The sequence below is a fragment of the Microtus oregoni genome, unplaced genomic scaffold (assembly GCF_018167655.1).
Source record: "Microtus oregoni isolate MIOR12 unplaced genomic scaffold, Mior012 000020F_ref0000438, whole genome shotgun sequence".
NCBI lineage: Eukaryota > Metazoa > Chordata > Mammalia > Rodentia > Cricetidae > Microtus > Microtus oregoni.
In genome coordinates this window covers 13901139-13925941 of record NW_024543079.1, presented here as the reverse complement: position 1 = coordinate 13925941, position 24803 = coordinate 13901139, and the positions used below count along the sequence as shown (strand labels likewise).

Genomic DNA, 24803 nt, shown 5'->3' with positions numbered 1-24803 from the left:
GGTACCAGATCCTTGAAGCCATTATTCCAAGCCGCAAATTCTCAAACCTTGGTGGTCTGTAATTCTATCCAAACATTTCCTGGCCCTTCCTCCTCTTACTGTGATATTGTGAAATCCGGAGACAGTGCATCCGAAGGCTCCTAGGAGGCTGTGAGCAGAATTCTTGGTCCTTGCCTTATGGGTGAGTGGCTTATAGATCCTCTCCTCCTTCCCAGGCCAGTGTTATTCTGAGGCATTTGTGCAGGCTTTGTGGCAGTACATCCTGGGCCAGGAGCACTGGTATCTCCGCTGGGGCACCACCTGGCCTTGGGTTTTACTGTGCTCCAGAAAGCCCCAGGCCTGCTGGACAGGGTTCAAACCACAGCAAGTGGATGGGAGAGGAGGAGAGAAAGGGGAGGAGCTGAGGGAAGAGGTAGCATTGCCTACCCACAGTTCTGCCCGAACCTCTTCTAGGAAGATGGGGGCAGAATTCTGGACACACACTGCAAACCAAGACTGGAGTGGGATGGGACGAGCTCAGAGGGTTCCACCTTAGCTCTGTGACTTTGGGGCAATCGCTGCCTTTTCACTGCCCATTTCCTGCCAGCCGGCTTTCAGGTCTCGCTCAGCCTTGCAGTAGCAGGGATGGCTCTTGCTTCTCTTTCCAGGGTGTGTTAGCAAAAGGAAGTTTGATTCCCGATTTCGAGTACTATTTTCGAGTGTTTACCTTGGGAAATGTCATACCTTCACTCGTTCATCCAGCCATGTAGCTCATCTAAGTCAGCTTTACACTAAGGGCCGAAAGAAGGACATCAAAGCCCTGGTCTTCCTTCACTAAACTGCGTCCATGGTTCACCAAGTCAGAGAAGTTGCAGTAGTCCTGCCTCACTGACTCCTGTGTTTCAAACAATCCGATTCATCCACGCAATCCTGACAACCTGAGTTCGATCCCTGGAACCCATGTCAAGGTAGAAGAGAACAGATTTCACGTGCCATCCTCTGGGCTCCATGTACTGCCACTGCCTACAGCATTCCCAAACACATCGTGTACACACAAAAATAACAAAGAAATTATTAAAACTTTTAAACTGAAAAATCCTACAAGCGATCCAGGTGTAGTTGGGTCTGCTTATAATCCTAACACACAGGAGATGAAGACGGAGGGTCATGAATTTGAAGGTAGCCTGGGCTGCCCAGCAAGATCCCATCTCAAATCCAAGCATTCTAAGAGCGCATGAATGTGTGGGAACCACAAATGTTTACACGGATGTGTGCTGTTGCTGTCATGGCGATCCAGTACTGCTGTGAGAGCGGGTCACCCTCTGAGTGAGTGGAAGATGAGGAAGACCAAGTTCGTTCCCTCCAGGGGCTCTTCATAATGTGGTTAAAACGGCCTGTCTTCTTCTCTCCACTGCCAATGGCAACTACTTTTAACAGCTGTGAATGAGGTCAGACATTTTCCTTTCCAGCAATGCCAAGCTATAGTTCAGTGGGTCGGTTGTTAGGCCAGCGCAGAACATAAAATACAGGGCGGTCTGGCCAGAGTCAGTTGTGACTTTTTAAATCCCCTACCTGGGCCCTCCTTAAATCCCCAGTGATGTCCCAGGCTTTCTCCCTGGTGTGCCTTTACCTGATAACGAACAAGTGTATCAAGACTTCCTGAGTCCCAAGTACTAGGCTGGCATTGGGACCATGGCAAATCTAACATGATTCCTGTCCTCACAGACATTGCTGTTACTAGAAACAACAAATTAACGTCTAAAACCACAATATAATGCAATAAGTGCTCCAGAAAATTACATTCTGCATCCTATATCTGCTCAGAGACTTCTTTTCTTTTGAGTCAGGGTCTCACTGTGTAGACTGGGCTGGGCCTGGAACTTTTGATCCTCCTGCCTCCTCCTCCCAAGTCCTGGTTTTACAGGATACCTGGGTTTTGAGCCACTTCTTACACACCTGTGGCAAAGGGTCATTGGCTATCGTGCATGCTCCTCTGCGGTAGTGTTGAAGAGTTCTGACCACTCATTTTGTCAGTCGTCGGTTAAGAAATCATTATTGACCCCCTCCCATGTGAGGCACTGTACCAGCCCCATGGATACAGGCAACTCTCCTACCCTCAAGCCGCTCAGAATCTGGAGAGAAAAACCCAGAGTAAGCCAGAAAGCGGATGTATACATTTCGGGTAGTGAGAACCACTAGAGGAAACATTAGGCAAGTGTGCTGGGATCACGTGCTTCAGATGAGGTCATCGGTGAAGCTCTCTCCGAAGGGCATCGACCGAATGAAGTGAGGGGACAAACTGCACGAAGACAGAGGGCTACAAGCAAAGCAGACAGCAGACGCAAAGTCTCTAGAGCAGGACTGGTTACCACAGTCAGAGAACAGCAGATGCCACTGCGGCTGGACACGTGGGCAGGGGCTAGACCACGTGAGCATCGTAGAGTGAGTTGTGGGGGGTTAGGAGTTTATTGCAGTTATAATGCTGATGAGGAAACTGGGGTTCGTGTTGAGCTCATCCCCTGCCTGGAGTCCTTGCTTGGTAGAACAAGGACTTACAAGTGTCTCCCGCCTCCAGGGTTTTAAATGTTTCTTGAACTCAGGTGTTTCTCCTTGGGAGTGAATGAATTACTGAGTCAGTCAGTCTATCAAATTCCTTCTGAGGGCATGCAGAGTGAGGGTTCCAGAATCTAAGCTGAGAATGTGCGCTGCTGTTCAGACGGGAGTTGTGGATTGGGCAAATGCCTTCGTAGAGTGTTCAGTGACCATAATACCTATGTGCATGTATGTGCATGTGTGTGTGCCTTCTCTGCCAGGTGGATGAAGAAGCCCCGATGCGGTGTCCCTGATCATCCCCACTTGAGCAGGAGGCGGAGAAACAAGCGCTATGCCCTGACCGGACAGAAGTGGAGGCAGAAGCACATCACCTACAGGTGCTGTGGCCCCTCGCTTCCTCCTGGTTTCGACCCCCATGCTCATTCTGTTTTTCCTGCCCAAGTTTCCGAGGTTCACATGGTAGGTATGTCAGTGGGGAGTGTCAGGACAAGGCCAAGTGTGTGGACATCAGGACCAGAGGCTGAGAGCCTGTGACTCTGTCTTCCTTGTGGTCTCCACAGGTGACTCTAGCTTCAGGTTTTCTGGTTTGCCTGGTCCTTTGTTGAGACGCCTGCAGTTGCTAGCACTGAACATGGGGTAGGAATTGTTTAGTAGGACTCTGCTGTGTAAAGACCCAAGGCAGGCCGGGCGGTGGTGGCGCACGCCTTTAATCCCAGCACTCGGGAGGCAGAGGCAGGCGGATCTCTGTGAGTTCGAGACCAGCCTGGTCTACAGAGCTAGTTCCAGGACAGGCTCCAAAGCTACAGAGAAACCCTGTCTCGAAAAATCAAAAAAAAAAAAAAAAAAAAAAAAAAAGACCCAAGGCAGAGCTCTCTGTTCATGCTTAAACGCTACCCTGCCTCTGCTGGATTCCCGGCTTCAGACAGACAGACTTCACCCAAGATGCTAATGCAGAGTCTCTGCTGTTTCTTAAGGACAGTAAGAGATGAGGACACGGCTCACAATGGTGTCATTCTATGACTGTGAAAGTCAGGGTACAGAAGATTCTCTCTCTAAGCCCCAAAGTGGCTGAAACAGGATAATGAAACCCAGTACAGCAGGGCCAGACACCAGGGTTCACAGATGCTTGGGCAAGGACCAGGCTAAGAAAGGCTCCAGTGGGCTCTGCTTGGCACCTCTCAAAACTGTGATTCCATCTCAGATCAATTCCCAGAGTACAGTGTAAGAACCTAGGACAGAGATTACTGGGCTAAAGTAAGAGCTTTCCTTATTGACAAGATGTAGATATCACAACAGGATTTTTTTTTTCAAAAAGAGAAGGAAACTTAAGAGGAATCCAGGTTAGGAGACTCTTGGGTCTTTCAAAGATGAGGAATGGGTCAAGTGGAGGGAGAAACGTTTTTAGCCCAACTCTGACCTTATCACCTATTCCCCAACCCCTGGCTCCTTCCCAGGGGATGGGTAAGATGATCCTTGCCCTGGGCATTCGTGGGGCAGAGCACGCATAAGTAGTAGTGTTCCACTGTGGAGAGCCGTGCACCACAGATACAGTTATCTTAAAGATTAAGTTATGTGTTGCCCTACACCAGCTGCTGATAGACCAGCCATAGCTAGTTCTTTTCCACCTTAAAGTCTCTGTACTATTTGAATAGGTGTGTGACCTTTACAAATGTATTTGTTTTATGTGTTTTGGAGAGAAAGAGTTAAATTAAAGGAGTCTGCCTATCAATATTTTACTAGACATTGGATGGAATCCCTTATGCAACACAAACCTTGTCAGGAATAAAAACTCTGATGAAAACAAAACTCTTCTAATGGGGGCGTTGGTGCACTTCCTGTTCAGGCTGTCCTTCAGCCCCCAGGGTGTCTCAATAGAATTCTAGGGCTCAAAATGTGAAGACCACTGAACCATGCTGGCTCTGACATCCTTTCGGCTCCACTGGTCTCTGATTCTGTATTTCTCTCTAATGATCTCTCTCTCTCTCTCTCTCTCTCTCCAGCATTCACAACTACACCCCAAAGGTGGGTGAGTTGGACACACGGAAGGCCATTCGGCAGGCTTTCGATGTGTGGCAGAAGGTGACCCCTCTGACTTTTGAAGAGGTGCCATACCATGAGATCAAAAGTGACCGGAAGGAGGCTGACATCATGATCTTCTTCGCTTCTGGTTTCCATGGTGACAGCTCCCCATTTGATGGGGAAGGAGGATTTCTCGCCCATGCCTACTTTCCCGGCCCAGGGATCGGAGGAGACACTCACTTCGACTCAGATGAGCCCTGGACACTAGGAAATGCCAACCATGATGGTAAGGACATGAGAGGATGGGTGGAGGTGTCAGGGCTGGGCTGTTCAATTGTCAGGAAAGACGTAGCAAGGATGCATTTGGAGGCCCCACTGACGACCTGCTTTCCAGAGCTGCTTATCTAAGAACTAAGGACTTGAGAGAGTGAGAATTGTGATCTCTGTCAATATTCAACACCTGGTTCTTATCCCCCAGGACCAGGGCCATAAAGAGGGTGAAACCACCTAGAAGTCAGTCTAATTGGGCTGAGCCAGGATTGCACCATGAATAAGGAAACGATGTGTCAGAGGCTGAAGAAAGAGGTTAGAGGGCTTTAAAGTAGAACTGGAGATCTGACGGGTTCTGGTCCCAGAGTTGCTCTAAGCTGTGACCTAGCCTCTCTGGCGTCCTCAGATAACTTGCCCTGCACTGCTGTGACTACGGATCCCCGCAGAGCAGCAGTCAATACAGCAGTGATAGCCACTCGTCTTTAAAGAGTCCATCCATATGAACGAAGACACTTGCTTAGCAAATGGGAATGGACACAATGTTGTGCCCGCTGAAAATTATTTTATATTATATTCATTTCATTGTGTGTGTGTACGTTGTACGTTGTGCTGGTGTACACCTGCCACAGCTCTCGTGTGAAGATCAGAGGACAACTGGGAGAGGTCAGGTTTCTCCTTCCGCTATGTAGGTCTCAGGAGTCAAACTTAGGTGACCATGTCTGGTGGCAGGTACTTCTTTACCCAGTGCCATCTCACTAGCCCAATAATCTCTTACATTTGTGGAGTTATTTGTGGGGTGAGTGTGTACTATGGAGAATTCCGAGGACAACTTGTGGGAGTCCTTTCACTCCTTCCCAGGTAGAGCCTAAGGCTTGAACCTGGGCCGTCGGGCTTGGTAGCGAGTGTCTCTATCCACTGAACCATTGCGCCTACTGTCATGTCCATTTTTAAGATGAAGAGCTCAGGGCTCAAATGGCATGACTGGCAGGCAGCAGTGCTGGAGCTCAAACCCTAGTTCAACAACACCCTATGAAAGCGCTAAGGGTGTAGCTCAGTTGGTAGGGTCTTTGCCTAGCATTCATAAAGCCCCAGGTTCAATCCCCAACATAAGCAAGGAGTGGTAGGTACATATCTGTAATCCCAGAATACGGGAAGTGGAGACGGGGGACAAATTAAGTAATCTCTAAGGTCTCTGTCAATGCTGGTATGACATGGCACAAAGTCCTGCAAAGACCAAGGGGTATGCGGACCTTTAATTAAGGGAGTAGGCGGAGTCTGCCCTCTGAAACCCAGTCAGGTGTCTACCATGAGCAGGCAGAGGATTTAGCCTTTGGATTATAGCAGACAGTAGTTAATGGATGTTAAGGCTCTAAGGCCCATACAAAGTGCATCCCACGCATCGTGCCATAAGTAGGTATGACAGATAGGCAAGCAGAAGCATAGAGAACCATTAGTGAGTGGTTGAACAAAGCTTTGAATTTGGTATTATAACCCTGGAGGTCACACTCTCAGCCACCGCACTGGGCTGGAGAGATGGCTCAGTGGTTCAGAGCACTGGTTGCTCTTCCAGAGACCCAGATTCAATTCCCAGCACCCACATGGCAGCTCACAACTGTCTGAAAATCCAGTTCTAAGGGATCTGACACCTTCACACCAATGCATATAAAATAAAGTCAAATAAATAATAAAGAAATTCTCAAAAAGACAGAGAGAGAGAGAGTCCTGTCCCTGGAGATCCTGATTCTCTAGTGGGATCAAGCTGGGAAAACACAGGACACCTGTTCCTGCCTTGGTGCCACTTGGTACAGGCAGGCTCTTTGCGGTCCCTTCCCTCAGAAGCCATGTCTGGTGTAGTACATGGGTTGCTCCCTTGGGGACTCTCCAGACCACCGTGTGAGTCGGGGTTCGCTCCTCTCAGCATCAGTCCAACACTGGTCCAGGAGATGCTTTGGCCAAGGTGCAGTCAGGGTGATAGGAGACTGCTCGGTTTCTTCGTCCTCTTCCCTCTTCAGATTTTTGTTGTTTCCTGCAAAGCTCTGTTTCCTCGGGCTTGGCGTCATCTCTCCGACATCCTGGATAACTTTCCTGCCCCTTGTGTACCTTTTCGTTATCTTATTCTTGTTTTTGGACTGATGTCAACAAATGGCCGTGACGACTGATAAGACGTCAGGGAAACCATCTATCATCTTCAGGCCCTGTTGTGTGCCAGGCACCGTTAGCTGGAAGGATTTTAGTTTTAGTTCTGGTTCTGGTAAACACAACTGAACTTTCAAAGGGCTATTTTCCATGGAGGTGCTAGGAAGAAACACCTCTACCTCCCTTTCTGCCAGGCCCCAGGGTCTCAGCCTCCAATCCTAAGAACTGGTGTGGGGGACGTGTGGGAAGGGCTGGAGCCCGTGAAGGGCAGCATTGCAGCTCCCTCCTGACTGATCATCCCATCTTTAATGAACAACCTCCAGCTCTGATAGGAATCCCAGAGAGCTAATGCCTGCTCTGGACAGGCGTCAGGATGTTGCTCTATAAAACCAGAGGTGAACAGAGAAGTACAGCAATAGATTTCTGGCTGGGGAAACGGGGGTGAGCCGGTGAGCACCTCCCCAAGACGTGCTCAGAGAGAGGAAAACAACCACAGTTTATTGAGCACCTGGATAATGGTGGCATTTGATGTCCACAGAGACTCAGTGAGGCTCTCCTGGGTACTTTGGCCTGATTATTGACTTTCTTCTTTCATTATGGGACATTTTCAAACTCTCTAAAAGAGGGAGACCAAGAAGGACCCTAGATCACAGTGCTCTGCTCCAGTGATCAACACCGTTTTCCTCCTGTGCCCACCCCTTCCACTTTTATTTTGGGACGAAAGTTTTATTTTGTCTTTATTTTATGTGTATGGGTGTTTTGCCTACATTTGAGTGTACCACAAGCAGAAGAGGGTATTAGATCTTCTGGAACTAGAGTCACAGATGGTTGTGGACTGCCATGTGGGTGTTGGAAAATGAACCCTGGTCCTCTACAAGAGCAACAAGTGCTCTTAACCACTGAGTTGTCACTCCAGCCTCACGGCTGATGTATTTTAAAGAAAGAAAGGCCGAGACATAATATTTTATATATGACTACTTTAGGGTGCCACTCGAACGAAGTCCGAATTTTAATATAACCACAAAATCAGTATCAAACTCAACAAAAGTTAACAACTGTTTAGAATCTAATGCCCGGAGCACTGGTAAAGTACTTGCCATGCAAGCATGAAGACCTGAGTTCGAGTCCCAAAACCCATGTCAAAAAGGTGTGGTGTCATACTCTTATAATCCCAACACTGGAGAGGCAGAGACGGGAATGCCTGGGGCTTGCTGGCTAAGCAGCCTAGCCTGATCAGGAAGCTCCAGGTCCAACGAGAGACCCTGTCCCAAAACACAAGATACAACAATACTCAGGGTTGACTTCTGGCTTCCACATACCCACGCACGCTTGTAGGCACACATACAAACACACACACACACTTGTAGGCACACATACAAACATACACACACATCCCCACACACACTTGAAGGCACACATACAAACATACACATTCACACACATACACATACTCACAATATCTTATCCAGTGATAGTGTCCCCAATTACCTCAAAAGTGTCTTTTACATTTGTTGTCTTTGAATTTAAAAATACCCCTGCCCCCACATTTCCCTGTCTTGTATGGAAGAAGCTGTCCTGATTGTAGGCATTCACTTGATGTGACTCAGGCTCACCTTTAACCTAGCTCTCTCCTCATGGTTCCTGAGTATTACAGAGTACAGCAGGCCTGACTAGGCTTAGGTTCACTTTTGGGCAGGATCGTTCCTTGCTAGTATTGATACGTTCTGTTCACTACATCAGGAAACACAGGTATGATTCAAGCTGTAATGTTTAAAAATAAAAAGAGAGAGAGAGAGAGAGAGAGAGAGAGAGAACCAGTATAGTCTATATCTGAACCCAAACTTCCTGAATCACAATTCTCACTGCCCCAGTGTTTAAAAGATTTCTTAGATTCACACCCATAGTTCTAGCATTCAGGGACAGAGCACCATGGGATACAGAGACCCTGTCTGGGAAGTGGAGGGGGGGAGATGAGACAGGGAAAGTGGCTCAATGGGCCAAGAGCTTGCTATGCAAGCACGAGGACCTGAGTTCGATCCCCCAGTACCCACATGAAAGCCAGCTGTGGCAATGTGCGTCTGTAACCCCAAGCTAGGGGACAGAATCACGCAGATACTATGGACTCACTGGCCAGCCAGTCTAACCAAGCAGCGAGCACCGGGTTTACTGTTCCCAAATAAATACATGGAAGTGTAGACCAATAGAGAATTCTTGACAGCAATCTCTGGTTTCTGCATGCATGCCCCACAGGTAAGCACGCCTGCGCACATGCATACAACACACACACACACACACACACACACACACGGCTCTCCAGAGTGCCACTGATCTGGGCATGTGACCCTCATTCCACTGCATTATACAAAGGAGCCAGCAAGCCCACCACACCTCAAAGCCATTTTCATTAAACTTTCTCTCCCCACGTCGTTCAAATGAGTCAGCCAGTGAAGTCAGCTCTTCCAGGAGGGGACCCAGCCCTCGGTGTTCCTTCCTAGAGGAAGGTGACAAGTCAGAGAGCGCCTTGGTGACCACACCCTGCTTCACAGGACAGCGCCTTTCCACACTTAGCTCACAACTCATCCCCGGTAGGGGAAGCAGGGATTATAATCTCCAGTTTACAGATGACGGAAGTGAAGCTCTGCTGGGGGGAACTGAGAAAGTCACATAGTTGGAAAGTGGCAGAGCCAGATGTGAAAGCGAGATGCCACATCTTTTTTTGTTTGTTTGTTTGTTTGTTTGTTTGTTTGTTTTTCGAGACAGGGTTTCTCTGTGGCTTTGGAGCCTGTCCTGGAACTAGCTCTTGTAGACCACGCTGGTCTTGAACTCACAGAGATCCGCCTGCCTCTGCCTCCCAAGTGCTGGGATTAAAGGCGTGCGCCACCACCGCCCGGCGAGATGCCACATCTTTAACCGTCCCCGCAGGGGTCTGCAGCGGGTGTTCCAGGGACAGTACTTGGCAAACTACATTCGTTTTGGCATTGTCCCCTCTTGGGTCCTGTCACCTTACTGTGTCAGAGTCAGGAACCGTCAGCCCCCAAGAAGCTGAGTGTTGGGGCAGGATACATGCCCATGGCTGTAATTATTGAAGGCTGGAGAGTGGCCAGTACCTAAAGCTGCCTGAGATTAAAATGCTGGCAGAGTGGAGAAGGCAGCGTTCTCGGCCATCTGGGAGAGCCAAGCTGGTTTCCTGGGAGATGATCACTGGGGTGAACTTTAATGGAAGGTGGAGGGGACACTGCTGAGAATTGCCTTGAGGTGGGTGCTATGGGAGTCAGGGAGATGGAGATCCCCAACAAGGGAGAGGCAAGGTCCAGCAGAGAAGCCAAGCAGACTGCCATGCTCCGAGGTCCAGAGACCTCCAGAACACATACGCTTGGTAACATTGGTCCTCTCACAACTCAACATGGCAGGGGTAATGAGTAATGACCCATTTGTGCCAGGACCTGGGGTGGCACTTTGTTTACCTTGACTCATTAGTCCCTGTCCTTAGGAGGAAGGCAGCCATTATTCGCTTTGCTGCAGAGAAAGGGCTCCTCAAACGCCACACCACTAGGACAGAGCAGAGCCGCAGAAACCATATTCTAATCACTCTGCTTCCTGCCTCCCTCCCTTTGGGGAGTGAAGACCCCAAGAGCCTCCTCTCCATGAGGCACTAGGTTCTTCTCCACAGCTGACCCTGCCCCCATCCCTCTGTGTCCCCTCACAAGCTCAGGGTGGCTGTCCTCCCCACCTCCTTCTCCCCCACCCAAAGCTCCCCTGGTTCTGTGTAGTAGGATGCTGGCTTCTCGGCTCTCCTCTTCCGTTTGGTCCTGGGAAGAAACCTACAGGCCTCTTTCCTTCTAGGGATTTCACGTTCACAGAATGGGCACAACCAAGGACAATGATTGAGAGTACAACTGGCTCCCTGGCTCCCTGCTGAGGTCCCCATGGATGGTCCCATGCAGAGACCTGGTCAGGAGAGAGCCCCTGAACAGCATGTCCAGGTGGAGCAGCAGGCCGGGAGCAGAGCCAGGCCAGGCCGCAGGGAGCTGAGCTGCCTTCTGCCAGCTCCAGCAGCCACCTTTATTTGGAATGAAGCTAAAAGATGAGCTCACTGCTTCCCTGCTGCTGGAGGGACCAGGACCTGAGGAAGGAGCTGGGGGCAACCTGGCTTTCTCCTGTCAGCCTGCCTTTCTCAGCAGAAGGCCAGCCCAGGCTTTTGGCTAACCTTGCAGTGATCTTGCCCATCCCCCATTCCTCTCCACTGTTCAAAGGTGGCATCATGGATGACCCTGTTGGTGTCAGTGGAGAGTCAGTCTGAGTCTGGCTTGCAGAGTCCTTCTCTTTTCCCAAGCCCTTACTCAAAAGGCCAGACGGCTCCAATCCTCATCTGCCTCTCCTGGGGCCTCAGTAGGCAGGGATATTAGATCTAGAGTGGGCAGCAAGGTTCTTGACTCCTGGTGGCCTCCCTGGATTTCAGGGTAGCAGAGAAGGACCGAGACATGCCTAGAACTAGGAGATAAGAGGCATGCTGCGCCTGCACGGCCTGGAACCGAAACCGAGCAAAGGACATCAGGATTGAACACGCATACACCTCTCTAGTTGCTGGTAGAAGAAGCCCTTTATTGAACAGCACCATGGAGGTTTTATACCTAACACAGCCAGGTGGGCCAACAGGTGTTTATACCTAACCCAGTCAGGTGGGTCAACAGGTGAAGACCTCATCGCCTGATCCTTGGTCAAGGCCAGGGCAATGCGTGCTCAGGAAGCAGGGTTAGTAAACAACTTTGACACAGCTCTCAGAAGCTCAAGTCAAAAGGTCACTAGCAGGGAAGAACAGCTGGAGGCCAGGACTCCAAACGGTCCCTACAGAGGCAGATCTCAGGGGTGAACAAATCTCAGACATATAAGCAGGAATTTATAACTGAGCAGAGAGGAGCCAAATATAATGCCCTGCCCAACTCCTTGGCCAGTTTCTTTCCCAATACTATGGTTACTTAATGCCTACAAATTCAGGCCTTGACCTGCCTAAGGATTAAAATGGACACTGAAGGGATCCAGCTTTAAGAGAATCTGGTTGCTGAAACCCAACCTTTCTGGCTAATGGATTCATTCTGATCCAGCTCATGTGTTTTATGCCATAGCAACAGAGCAACCGTCCCCGGCTATGCCAGGCATTTTACATGTTTTTGTTACTCAGTCCTTGCCCAATGAATTAGGTCCAGCTGTGTTCTACAAATGAGGACGCTGAGCTTGAAGTACTGGCCTGAGTTCACAAAGCTTGTAGGTATGGAACCGGAAATGAAGGTGATCTGTACCATCGCAGGGTGCTCGCTGCCCCCCCCCCCAGTTTCATGTTCAGGATCCTCTGTCCCTCTTCCAGCACCAGGCTCCCACCTGTCCTCGACTCTGCACCTTGACTTTGGCTCTAGGACTAGGGTCCTGCTGCCCCACACCGAGCCCTGGGCACATGAGGCCTCTTGAAGATGACTACCCACCAATCACCCAAGGATTTCCTCTTCTTGTCTTGCCATGGCTTTCTTGATTCTGCCAACCAGCACTCCAGTACCTGTACCCCACCTTCTGAACTGATCCCATTGATCTACCTACCTCAGGTCTCTTTGGCTTCTAATCCTCTCTCCAGTGGTAACCAGGGTGACTTCACTGTGCCCCATCTCCTCTCCCGCTATCCCTTCCCCCTCACCGCTCCCCCCATGGTCAGGAAACTGATCCAGATTCCTTTGTAGGGCATCACAGAGCCCTGCCTGCCAGCCTGGCTGACCTCATCTCTCCCTGGCCCTCCCTTTGCGCTTTGTTCTAGAGCCAAGTGGAATGAACTGCTTGTCCCTGGACCTGGTTTATAGCACTAACTCTGCCAGGAAGGCCACTCCACCCTCTTCCTCCCTAACCCTAATCCATCCTGCAGACCCGTGTCTCACCTGTCAAGACAGCCTCACCCTTATGGTGTCCTCCCTGAGCGTCTTCCTCCAATCCAATTGGGACTTAGCAGCACAGACATGTAGTCCCAGATACTTGGAGGCTGAGGCAGGAGAGTTGCAAGTTCAAGGCCTCAAAATGAAAAGAAAAAGAGGTCTGGGGACATTGCCCAGTGGTTTATGCAAGGCCCAAAGGTTTCTTTAAAAGAAAGTTCTCAATCTTCACACACGTTTGTTGTTAAAGTACCCGAGAGCTGAGATACTGTGTAGCCTTTGTAATTTCTGCATGTACCCCTCTGTACCAAGAGGTACACAGGCAAAGATTGTATTTGATTTCTCTATGTCCCCAGTGTCCAAATGAAGGGCAGGGGCAGGGGATATGCTAAGTGTTGGGCCTGCTAAGTAACAGACCGATACTAAGTGGGCGCCCTGGGCACCTCCTGCATTCCTCTCTCCAGGCAATGACCTCTTCCTGGTGGCTGTACATGAACTGGGCCACGCACTGGGACTGGAGCACTCCAATGACCCCAGTGCCATCATGGCACCCTTCTACCAATACATGGAGACGCACAACTTCAAGCTGCCCCAGGATGACCTCCAGGGTATCCAGAAGATTTACGGTGTGTGTAGTGGGGAAGGGGGGGGGGGCACTGTTGTTAACGCAAGCATGTTGTGGTGGGTGTGAGGTCAGGAGCTTTGCCATTATCGGCGTGCTTTTGTGTCTCTGTGCTGACTTGGATGAAATCCTCCCAGCACACTGGAAAACCTGGAGGAGGGAGTTCAGCCATGACTGGGAAGGGCAAAATGAGGGGAGGCCTACTCGCTCCCTCTTTTCTACCCTTTTCCACCCACCTCCCTGTCGCCTCCCGTCCTCCATGACCTCCTTTTACCAGATGGGGACTGGGCACACTCTGGGTGCCTCTAACCTAGGAAAGTCACACATCTGCCTGAGTCATGGCGATAAGTATTCTGACCGGAGCTGTGATCTTAGGGGAAATGAGACGCTAGCGTGCTGTCCTCAGAAGCTATGAAAGCCTCCCATGTACAAGTCACGGGGGCGTGGAGGGTCTAGTCGGGCTAGTTGAAATGGAAGACCAGTTCAGTTAAGCAAATGCTGGTCAACATAGCACAGGAGTGGGGTCTCCCTCCGGAGGAGGTACAGCAGCAGGATCACAGCCAGTGAAGCAGCAGGGGGCAGGGTGGGTAGCCAGTACTACAAGTTCCTTCAGAGGTGGAATGGGCAGGATCTGCTGACAGATCAGATGTGGGAAGCTAACACCAAGGCTTCTGACTTTGCTATGGGCGTGGTTCAGCTGGTAGAATGCTCACCTAGCATACAGGAAGCCCTACATTTGATCCGCAGGCAACATGGACCAGGCATGGTAGCATACACCTGTAATCCCAGCCTTCTAGAGTGTGTCAAGAGGATCAGTTCAATTTCATCCCCTTTGCTACATAAGGTGTTTTAGGCCAGACAGTGGTACATGAGACCCTGTCTTTTAAAAAATGGTGTGGGGGGGGGCACTCTGGTTTTTGTAATTGTAGGATAATGGAATTCCTCAGTCTGCAGCCCACGGGCCAAGGCTGGGATGTTCACTCGGGGCCTCAGTGTACAATACATAGTTACTAGTTACAAATAGCTGCTGAGATTGAGATGTGTAATAGTTAAACTGAAGTTTCAGTTCTTCCGCCATGAAGGACTGGTCCCTCGCTTCAGGTCCTCAATAGCCACATTTGCATGTGACCAGAGGCAACATGTTTGACAGTGCAGGCGTGAAACGTTTCTGTCACCACAGTATGTCAGAGGACAGCGCTGAGGGTCTTTAAAGCCAGGAACCCGGAGCCCTTAGAGCAGTGACTCTCAACTGGGTTGCCCTTGGGAAGCACCTTAGGATTATTTTTTTTTTTTTGGTTTTTTTTTTTTTTTTTTTTCGAGACAGGGTTTCTCTGTGGTTTTGGAGCCTGTCCTGGAACTAGCTCTTGTAGACAGGCTGGTCTCGAACTCACAGAGATCCGCCTGCCTCTGCCTCCCGAGTGCTGGGATTAAAGGCGTGCGCCACCACCGCCCGGCTAGGATTATTTAAAAAAAAAAAAAAATACTGACATCCAACCCTCACCCCAAAGATCTAAGTAAGGCCAGCTGGGAGTTCCCTAAAGATCAGGAGTTACAGAACTCCCCTGGGTGATCCCCATCAGCGGCCTACATGATTCATTCAATCAACAAAGCTGGGGCTGATAACCACTGGTTTCCGAACAGAGGTCACTGGTGATCTTGGCAAGTGGTTTGGGAGGAAAATGGAGCCGAAACGCTATTGAAGTTGGCAAAAGACTGAAAGTGGTTAGAAATTAGAGTTCAGCCTGTGTGGAGGAGAGCAGCGAAGGAGGAGGTGGGACATTGGCCCTCAATTAGTGGCCCTCAATTAGGACAGGTTTCTTCTTAAAACAGGAAAGACACCAGACTTGGGGTTGGGAAAGTGAAGGTCCCTGTCGAGTGGCTGCTTCCATCTATTTTCTCAAAGACGGGAGTTAAATCGGGGAGAGGGGACAGGAAGTCAGAAGAGACAGACTTGACATGGAACTGCCTACGTGGTGATGGGGCAGTGGTAGATGATGGCAAGGCAGAGCTGGGCCCTCTCTAAGACGCAGCCCCTCTCTCCAGGACCCCCAGCTGAGCCCCTGGAGCCCACAAGGCCCCTTCCTACACTCCCGGTCCGCAGGATCCACTCACCATCTGAGAGAAAACATGAGCGGCAGCCCAGGCCCCCTCGGCCACCTCTGGGGGACCGACCATCCACTCCAGGTGCCAAGCCCAACATCTGTGATGGCAACTTCAACACGGTGGCCCTCTTCCGGGGCGAGATGTTTGTGTTTAAGGTACGGCCGGTGGACCAGTGCCACCCAGGGTGTCCCTTTCTCCACAATGGAGGTTCCTGCTCTATGTGGCCAGGACCCAGAGTCTCTTTCTGGTGCTGATAGGTTAATCAACTTGGTTCTACAGGGTGACAAGGAAAGATTGGTGCGCTGACAGCTTCCAATCAATGCTCAGGAAAATGCTGGAGACGGCTCTGGTCCATGACCTTGACTAAGCCACCTTCTTTCTCCAGACCTCAGCTACCCAACCTGGGTAGTCATTCCTCTGACAGAGAAGGTGTGATGATTAATGGCTAGGAAGATGCAGAACAGGGCCTGGTCGGGGTGACAGAGTCTACAGCTCCTGCCAGGGCATCAGTAACGGGTACTGGCCAGGCTACCTCATGTTCCCTGTCCTGAGCCTGTCATGTGAGACAGGGACTGTCTGTGCATGGTGCACGACAGGCTTGGTCCTTGAGGAAACAGACTCTGAGATAGAATCTGGAGTGAGGGATTCTGGTTAAGGACCCTTAGAGCCAACAGCAGGAGCAGAAGGCCAATCAGAACAGAGGAAGAGGCTGAGGAGACATGGACCTGGTGCCACAGTCCCTCATGGAAAGTTCTGGAGCTAGAATGGCCCATCAGAATCATTTCATGTTGAATGCAAAAGAACTGAGAGCCTAAAGCTGCCTGCTGGTACACTTGCAGCCACTGGGAAAATACTCTTCACCAAACGGGACAATAGGTCTCCATAACACTGGTGGCAGAAGAAGGCTACCCCATCTACCTTCTAAGGTCTCCCCCAGGAAGCTTTAAGCACTAAGTAAAAACCAGGCCATATAGGCTAGCCCAGTTCTGCCTGTCACTGAGGCCTTTGGTCTTCTTTAAGACTCTGTGTAGGACCTGTGTTCAGTTCCCAGTACCCACATGGTGGCTCATAGCTACTTCTGACTTCAGTTCCAGAGAATCCAATGCCCTCTTTCTGATGTCTGCAGGCTCATGCACACATGTGATGTGCTCTACATACACTCAAGCACACACCCAAATACATAAATGAATTTTGAAAAATATCCTAGGTCTGTGCTATCTTCTGTGAGCCATATTCCTACTACAGCACCCGTATTTCCTTGAGCCTCTCAGGAAGGTGTTCACAGGCAAGTGTGGATTTTATCCTCCCATTTACCACACTGGATCCCACAGACCAAGTCCCTGCCCAATTGCTATCAGCGACCTTCTGCTGCCCTCCCGTGGCCACTCCAGGCCTTGGCAGTTGCCTTTCTAGCCTTTCCACACCTCTCCCACACCCATCTGCTGGGTGTCTCCTAGTCCTTGGACAGCAGGAGGTTTAAATGAAGAGTTACATCCTGTCTTCTTTTATGAGCTGGAAGTAGCAGATGGGAGACTGGGCCCGAGCCCCAGGCTTGGGGTTGGGTTGCTGGGCCTGAGCCCTGGGGCTGAGATCACTGGATTCAGAGGTAAGACCTGTCACCCCCCTTTCTTGTCTTCCTCCCCTCCCCCTCACCCAGGATCGCTGGTTCTGGCGCCTGCGTAATAACCGGGTGCAGGAGGGGTACCCCATGCAGATTGAGCAGTTCTGGAAGGGCCTGCCTGCCCGCATAGATGCAGCCTACGAAAGGGCTGATGGAAGATTTGTCTTCTTCAAAGGTAACGTAGGGCATTTCTGTGCCCTTTTGGAAGCTTCCTTTTCCCCCCATCTAAACCAGAAGAGGTGGGGCGGGAAGCATGGGAAGCAGATGCCCTCCACGGGCAGACGCTGACTTCTGCGTCAGATCCCCACAGGTAGGAAGTGGATCACCTGGGAAAGCCAAGCCAAGAAAGTGCCAGCGTTGATGGGGTAAAAAATTCCACACACAGGAAGTACAAGGTGAGGCAAAGAAGACCACCCACCCACCCAGCACTTGAAGGTCATTCTCACAGGTCTATAAGCGCCCAGACAGAGCAGGCCACACCACACACAGGGCAGAGACGAGCAGGAGGGGAAGGGAGGCTGACATGCCCAGCCTAGGCTAGCCCACTTCTGAGTTGTTTTACAGTGGTAACCTTGACTTCACCCAGCCTAAGCTGGGTGAAAGGCAAGGCAAACACACAGGGAACTGCGTGTGGCTGAATGTAGCCGAGTGTTGGAAGACAGTCCAAGGGCTCAGCAGCTCACCCTAGAGCCACTGAGGCCCCATCTTGGAGAGCTAGAAGGGGCCTAGGAGAGCAATTCCTGAAGAGTTGTGTTTGCCAGCCCAGAATTCAGTGTGGCCCAGCAGGCCAAGGCTGGAAACTCACTACAGGTTTCTGAGTAGCACAGAACCATTGGAGAGGTGGCAGGCAGTGAGGGAGGAAGGGTATTTCAGAAGACAACATTGTCCAAGAGGCCCAAGCCAAAGAAGAGTTAGAGAGCCAGGGAGGGCTGTGAGAAGACTTGGGGCCTTGTGAATGGCTGAGTACTGAGAGAGGAGGGAAAGAAGCTCAGAGATTAAACCGCACTTCTTCTTAGGGACACTGGTAGAAAGGTGATCAAAAGGAGCCCGTCTGGTAGGATGAGGAGCCAGGGACAAAGCCAGAGCACAGGATATGAGGGGGTGGGGCTTAGGTCAAATGTCAATGGGGCCAAAGCCTCAGAGCTAGGTTCACGTAGAGTAGACAGGCGTGTGAAGCTCCAAGAGAGCCCCGCGTGGGTGTGTAAAGATTGGCTGAGGTCCTGCGTGGGTGTGTAAAGATTGGCTGAAGTCCCGAGCGGGTGTGTAAAGATTGGCTGAGGTCCCGAGCGGGTGTGTAAAGATTGGCTGAGGTCCCGAGTGGGTGTGTATTGTTTATTATGAGCCAGCTATGTCAAGGACCAAGGAACCAGGATCATGGGAAACTGGCAACCTTCCCCATATGGGTCAGGCTTAGAATTGGTAAAGCCTTGTTGTGTTCCAGGTGAGAATGTTTGTGAACAGCTGACCAATGTGTCTCCATCCTGAGACTGCTCGCCTATGGACACCTGCACCAACACTAACTCCTTCCCCGTTCCAAACATAATAAACCCACTGAAGTTCTGGGTTGTTCAGCAGTAGGTTCTGTTCCATCAGAACACACACACACACACACACACACACACACACGCCTGACCCCAGCTGCAGGAAGTAGTCGTGTGTGATGATGCCACAGGAGTGATCACCGAAAGTGAAAGAGGAAGAAGACACGTGGGTAGCCACATATGGTGGCTCCACCTGGAGCCCCAGCACTTGGGAGACAAATCACTGGAAGTCCGAGGTCAGCCTGATCTACAGAATGAATTCCAGCCTAGCTAGGGATAAAAAAACAAGACTCTGTCTCAAAAAGGAACAACAAAACCAAGACGAAGGGTCAAAGAGCCTGTGTAGCGTGGCACACATTGCCCAAAATCTAGGATTGGCTTCTTGCTACGCAAATCTGCTGGGCCAGGGGCTAAAAAGACATAATTCTGACTTTATGAATGAAGATGGGCCACAACTCCCGGCCCTGGGTGGCTCCTGAAGGCTGACTCCGGACTCTTCCCGCAGGTGACAAGTACTGGGTGTTCAAAGAGGTGACAGTGGAACCTGGGTACCCCCACAGCTTGGGAGAGTTGGGCAGCTGCCTGCCCCGTGAAGGAATCGACACGGCTCTGCGCTGGGAACCTGTGGGCAAAACCTACTTCTTCAAAGGCGAACGGTACTGGCGCTACAGCGAGGAGCGGCGAGCCACAGACCCTGGCTACCCCAAGCCCATCACCGTGTGGAAGGGCATCCCACAGGCTCCACAAGGGGCCTTCATCAGCAAGGAAGGATGTAAGAGCCAAGCTGAGGTGGGAATGGGGAGATAATTTTAGTGGTTCTCAAGGCCCAGATAAAGTCCCTGGGTATCCAGATTTGAGTAATGTAACTTGATAACACACAACTGGCCCACATGGACATGTCCGCATAGTAAATTAACCTGCACTGATGGACAGGGGTGATTCAAGGTGCTTTTTCACGGGGTTTGAAGGCTAGGCTGACAGTCGCTCACCATGTGCCGTCAGGGAGTGCCTAGTCTGTCTCCCTACCAGATTAGAAGCTTCTCGAAGGAGGTTCAGGCTTTACCAGGTGCAGAGCGAGCACCCATGGCTGCCTGTTGATCTAGCTAAAGCAGTGACTCCTGACAGGACAGGCTGGGTTCACAGATCCCCTCCACCATTTGTAAGATTGGGCAAGTCATTAAACTTTTCACAAGCTGCCATCATGAAATGGGAATGATCAGGGCTGTGTGATAAAAAGGCTGATAAGGGAAATCACAGAGAACACTTAGCAAGAGTAATGCCACCACCTAGTCTGGGCCATGTGGAGGTTGCAGCTGTCCTATGATCTCATTAGTGCTTCCATTTGTGTAAGAAGACAGGACTTGGTCATTCGCTGTATGGTGATTACTGAGAGCCAGTTTGTGTGGGAGGGCCTCAGGCAAGATGGAGAGTTCTCAGTCCAGTGACAGAAAATAGCTTCACAACAAAGTTAAAAGAAATAAACAAGGCAGAGAGCGCCACTCCTTTGTGGCTTTAAAAATGTGCTGCCTTCTGGGGAGCCTCAGAGACAGGTGACATCAAAGACCTTGACCAATGAAAGTCCTGGGGAGCCAGCCAATGGGGAGAGTCTAAGTGAGCTGCTTTGCTGTCTATAGATGGCTGGGTTGCTAAGGCTGTTGCTGGGAGCCTTAAGGGAGCTGCCTAGGGGGTAATTGGAGAGTTGCCTGGCCTGCTGCCTGCCTCCTTTCCTTCCAGCCATCAAAGCCACTAGAAGTGCCCTAAGAACTTGTATCTGTGTTACAGAGTGATATGTCAAGCCCCCCCCCCCCAAAAAAACCCTGTAATTGTGGAGCCATGGTGTCTGTGGCTAACAGATCAAATTTTGCTTCTCAACTCGCATTAGCCTGGGGCAAGAGTTAGGACTGAGGGCCCAGAGCTATGGAGATCGCACTGTACAAAGCCTTAAGCTGGGGGCTTGATCTGACCCTTATAGGAACCCCGGGCACAGTGCGACAGAGCTGTTTCCAGACCAAGAATGATCCAGCCTGGGCAGTATAAATGAAAGCCTTTGCCAGCTCTACTCAGAACCCCTTAGTTGTTTCCCAGCACCCTTGAGCCAACAGGTGGGCTGCTCCAGGTCCTGGGGGGGGGGGGGCCTCCCTGCTGTGTTAGTTACTGTGCGGTCACTGCACTCACAAACCCCCTGGGTTCCAGCAGGCCACTCCCCCTACCGTGCCACTTGGAGCTTATCTCTCGCACCCCAGGTCCACCCTAGTCCAGAGCAGGTGCTAGGGAGCGTCTGGGAGCGGTGGTGCTGAGTCCTTCCCTTTCCTGCAGATTACACCTACTTCTACAAAGGCCGGGACTACTGGAAGTTTGACAACCAGAAACTGAGTGTGGAGCCAGGCTACCCACGCAACATCCTGCGTGACTGGATGGGCTGCAAGCAGAAGGAAGTGGAGCGGCGTAAGGAGCGGAGGCTGCCCCAGGATGATGTGGACATCATGGTGACCATCGATGATGTGCCGGGCTCCGTGAACGCCGTGGCTGTGGTCGTCCCCTGCACCCTGTCCCTCTGCCTCCTGGTGCTGCTCTACACTATCTTCCAGTTCAAGAACAAGGCGGGCCCTCAGCCCGTCACCTACTATAAGCGGCCAGTCCAGGAGTGGGTATGAGCAGCCCAGAGCCCTCTCTGTCTACTCAGTCTGGCCAGCCAGGCCCTTCCTCACCAGGGTCTGAGGGGCAGCTCTAGCCACTGCCCACCGGGGCCAGCAGGGCCCTAGGCCAGGTTCGTGTGTAGCTGAAGTGGTGGGTGCATTGGTCTAGGCTGAGTATGGGGCAGGGAATGAGGGTGGCTATGCCCCAGGTTGGGTAGCTGGCACCCAGTTGCCAACCTTCTGGCCTGGGTAGATCACTCTCTACCCAAGGGAATAAGCCAGGCCCTGTCAGGAAGCAAGAATCATGCCAGGAGGTGCCCCTGAGGTCACTATGGTATCTGCAAGGTACCAAAGCTCCAGGCCTGGCTGGGACCCAGCCCTCTGGGGCAAGCCAGCACTAGCTCTCACCCTCTCCTTCCCTGAGATGCCACCAATCCCAGTCCCCTCTGCCAACACCTGCTGGTCAGATGTCCCCTCACCCCTACCCCACTATCCTCCAAGGCTGCAGCGCCCCTGCTGCCAACACAGTGGGTAAAGCCTGGGTTTCCCCTGCTAGCCAATAGCAGATTCCTCAGGAAACCTGCCCCACTTGTCAGGTCTCCTCTGAGACCCAGGATTTAGGGCCACATGCTGCAGGCAAGGCTGTGGCCCAGCTGGGTCTCACAAGGACCCCAGCTGTCATGTCGTGAATATTCAAATGTCCTGTCACTACTGTTTAAAGTCCCATTTTGCAAAGGCTACTTGAGGCTTTAGGTCAATTAGAGGTGACTGTCTCGGTGATGAGGCCAGTGTGGTGGCCCTTTCCCAGGCATTAAGGACCACGGTGCTGCAAAGGCCACTCTTGGATCCTGATACTAGCAGGGGTCCTGTCCAGGAGGCTCAACTAGGGGCAGGAGCTGACCCTAGTTCTGGAGGCGGATCCAAGTTCGTGAGCATCCTCTACCCCCTTCCGTTATTGTTGTCCCCAGCCCTGCTCCATCCTGTCTTTGGTGGCATGGGCGCTCAGTCTGACTAGTTAGGAGAAGCAGAGATGGCTCTAGAGCCACCAGTCATAGCCTCAGAGTAAAGGACCAGGACAGCCTTTTAAGTACTCCATCCACACCCCAGTGACCCCGAGGCAACTCAATCTCTCAGCCTGGAGGCAGTGTTTGTGTTCCAGTCTTGACCCGGGCAGCCCAGCTCACTGGGCTCAGCGTCCTGCACTGCTCTTAGGAAAAGGGTACTCCTCGCTGGCAGCAGCCCCAAGCTTAGGGGTTTCCCCTCACTCCCTACCCCACCCCACTCTTCTTCTTTTCTTTTCCCTCTTTTTAACCTGAGGCCCTTCTTCACATCTGACAGGAGCTCCTAGGTTTAGGCTGGACTTGCTCCAGTCTGGCAGCCATGCTTGTCATTAGGCAAGACCAATGGGTGCGGTGATGCTTGCTGGCTCTCTGCCAAAGTCCAAAGGCAGTTAGGGGGCAGCCTTCAGGGTTCTAGTGGGGTGCCGACACTAACCCTGCCCTCTGAGCCTGCATGGGCCTTGCCCTGCGGCCTCTGGGATTTGGGTTAGCTTACCCTGTAGCACAGACAGGGACTCCTGCTGCCCTGGGAACTGTTGAGTAAAGTCTCTCGTCCCAGAAGCATCTGTAATGGGGGCACTGTGCCCCGTCATCACCATTCTGGTTTTTTCTCATTTCGGCCAAGGGCAGGCTCCCTGGGGCAGGCGGGGAACGGTTGCGAGATTTAGTGATTCATAGGTTTGTACGGTGTTTTATACTTTGCCAAGCACTTTATTAGCTCACACCTGTCCACTCACACGAAGGCCCTAAGAGGCTGAGGGCAGCGCTCATCTTGCCCTCAGATGAAGCCCAGGGAGGTCTTGTTATCTGCCCCTGCCATCAGTGGCTCTGGCTGGGTCTGTGTTCCCATCTGTGGACCCTTCTAGGGTCTGAGATCAATGTCTTTTCTAGTCCTCTCTTCTGGGCCTCCCTCCCCCAACTTCCTGGTCCCTCTCCTCAGGTTGGTGCTCTCACTTCTTGAAAGCTCTAGGCCCCGCACGCTCCCTGTTGGCTCCTGGTACTCCAAGACCAGTTGAGAAAGAGCAGGAGATGGAGGCAGGCAGCCCAGGCTGCAGATGAGAGGGATGCAGGGCCGGGCCCAGAGGGCTCAGCCTAGAGGCTTCCAATCTTGGATTCTTCTGCCTGCAGCCATCTGTATGTCCATCACCCCAGGCCAGAGCAGTCAGAGGGGCAAAGCACCAGGGCCCCCAGAGCTCGGCTTCCCCTCAGCCTGGGTGACATTACAGCATCTCAGTGTCGGTCACATTTTAAACTGATCAGCCTTTGTATGATGTTTTTTAAATCATTTCTAAATAAAACAGAAATACAGCGTCTTTTCCCTGGGGTGTGGGAACAAAGACGAGGGCCCGAGTGTGCCCTTAAAAAGCTACTGAGAGAAGGGTGCACTGGGGCGTTCTGCAGCAGCCCCACGCATCTGCTAGCCAGCAATCAGATGTCCTCCCTCCAGGTACCTCAGGAGTATGGGAGGGTCACTGTGGCAAGGTTTCTCTGGAGACAGGGCACAGGGGCTGTGGCCTGGGACACCTGCAGCAGCTCAGTTCTAGCGAGGGAAAACCAGAGTTCAACAGCATCAGATCCTGCTAGGAGGCCTGCATCTGGTCCTGGTTCTTCTGCTTCAGGGAGGCTGCCCCAGGACGGAGCTGGAAAGGGGCTTGGGAATGATCTGGTTTAGGGGCTGGTGAGGAAGGAACAAATCTGAGGTTGGGAGCAGTACCCCGAGGTCGCCCTGTGGGACTTCCAGTCTCTAGGATCTTTCCTGAATCTCTGCCCAGAGTGAGGAAGTAAAACAGGAAATCATGGGGTGAGGAGACACAGCCAGGCCAGACCCAAGAGGGCACGTAGGCCAGGGGTAACCGGGTCAGTACCAGGATGTGCAGGCGATTAGAAAGCGCACATCATCCAGTGGTCCCCATGGGCCGGGCTCGGGCTGAGGCTGCTGCGGATCCTCTGGCGCCGGAGGCTGGGGCTGCGCGGGCTCCGGGCCATCCTGGCCACCACTCAGGAAAGCGCCCATGGTCTGTAACAGAAATCCCTTAGGCACCAGGCCAGAGCAGGTGACACCCCACCCACCACCAACACCCTACCCTACCCTCACCTCAGGGAGCGAAGTGAAAGCGGCTCTGCCGGAAACGCAGCTTTGGCGGCCTGGCCTGGGCGGAGCAGCGTTATGACGCAGCTGAGTCCTAGAAAGAATTTCGCACGCCAGGGGCGGGCTCACCGAGCTCGGGAGAGGCCCGGGACTGGCCAGCCACGCCCAGGACTCCAGGCTCCGCCCCACGCAGCGGCTGGAACCAATCAGAGGGGGCGGGCAGCATCCACAGCTACTGTCTTCCTCAAGGTCGGACAGGGTTAGCAT

At 51.8% G+C, this 24803-nt stretch overlaps 2 protein-coding genes across 3 annotated transcripts in view; one reads left to right on the top strand and one right to left on the bottom strand.

Annotated features, from left to right (window-relative positions):
- Mmp24 (matrix metallopeptidase 24) overlaps positions 1 to 23754 on the top strand; it is a 44825-nt gene extending 21071 nt beyond the window's left edge. Inside the window, exons 3-9 of one of the 2 annotated variants that reach the window (XM_041670221.1) lie at positions 2793 to 2909; positions 4533 to 4837; positions 13331 to 13492; positions 15532 to 15746; positions 17249 to 17387; positions 19259 to 19525; positions 21070 to 23754. In XM_041670221.1, coding sequence (XP_041526155.1) covers positions 2793 to 2909; positions 4533 to 4837; positions 13331 to 13492; positions 15532 to 15746; positions 17249 to 17387; positions 19259 to 19525; positions 21070 to 21407 — 1543 coding nt within the window. In that variant the 3' untranslated portion in view covers positions 21408 to 23754. Of the gene's footprint in view, positions 1 to 2792; positions 2910 to 4532; positions 4838 to 13330; positions 13493 to 15531; positions 15747 to 17248; positions 17388 to 19258; positions 19543 to 21069 lie in introns of both variants that reach the window. The other variant, XM_041670222.1, reaches the window with a different exon arrangement.
- Positions 23138 to 24694, bottom strand: Mmp24os (MMP24 opposite strand). Its single transcript, XM_041670224.1, has 2 exons — positions 24543 to 24694; positions 23138 to 24464 (listed from the first exon to the last, which is right to left on the bottom strand). Exon 2 carries the CDS (start codon positions 24459 to 24461, stop codon positions 24306 to 24308), a length of 156 nt encoding a protein of 51 aa, XP_041526158.1. The 5' UTR covers positions 24462 to 24464; positions 24543 to 24694; the 3' UTR covers positions 23138 to 24305.
- Positions 24695 to 24803: the final 109 nt, after the last annotated feature.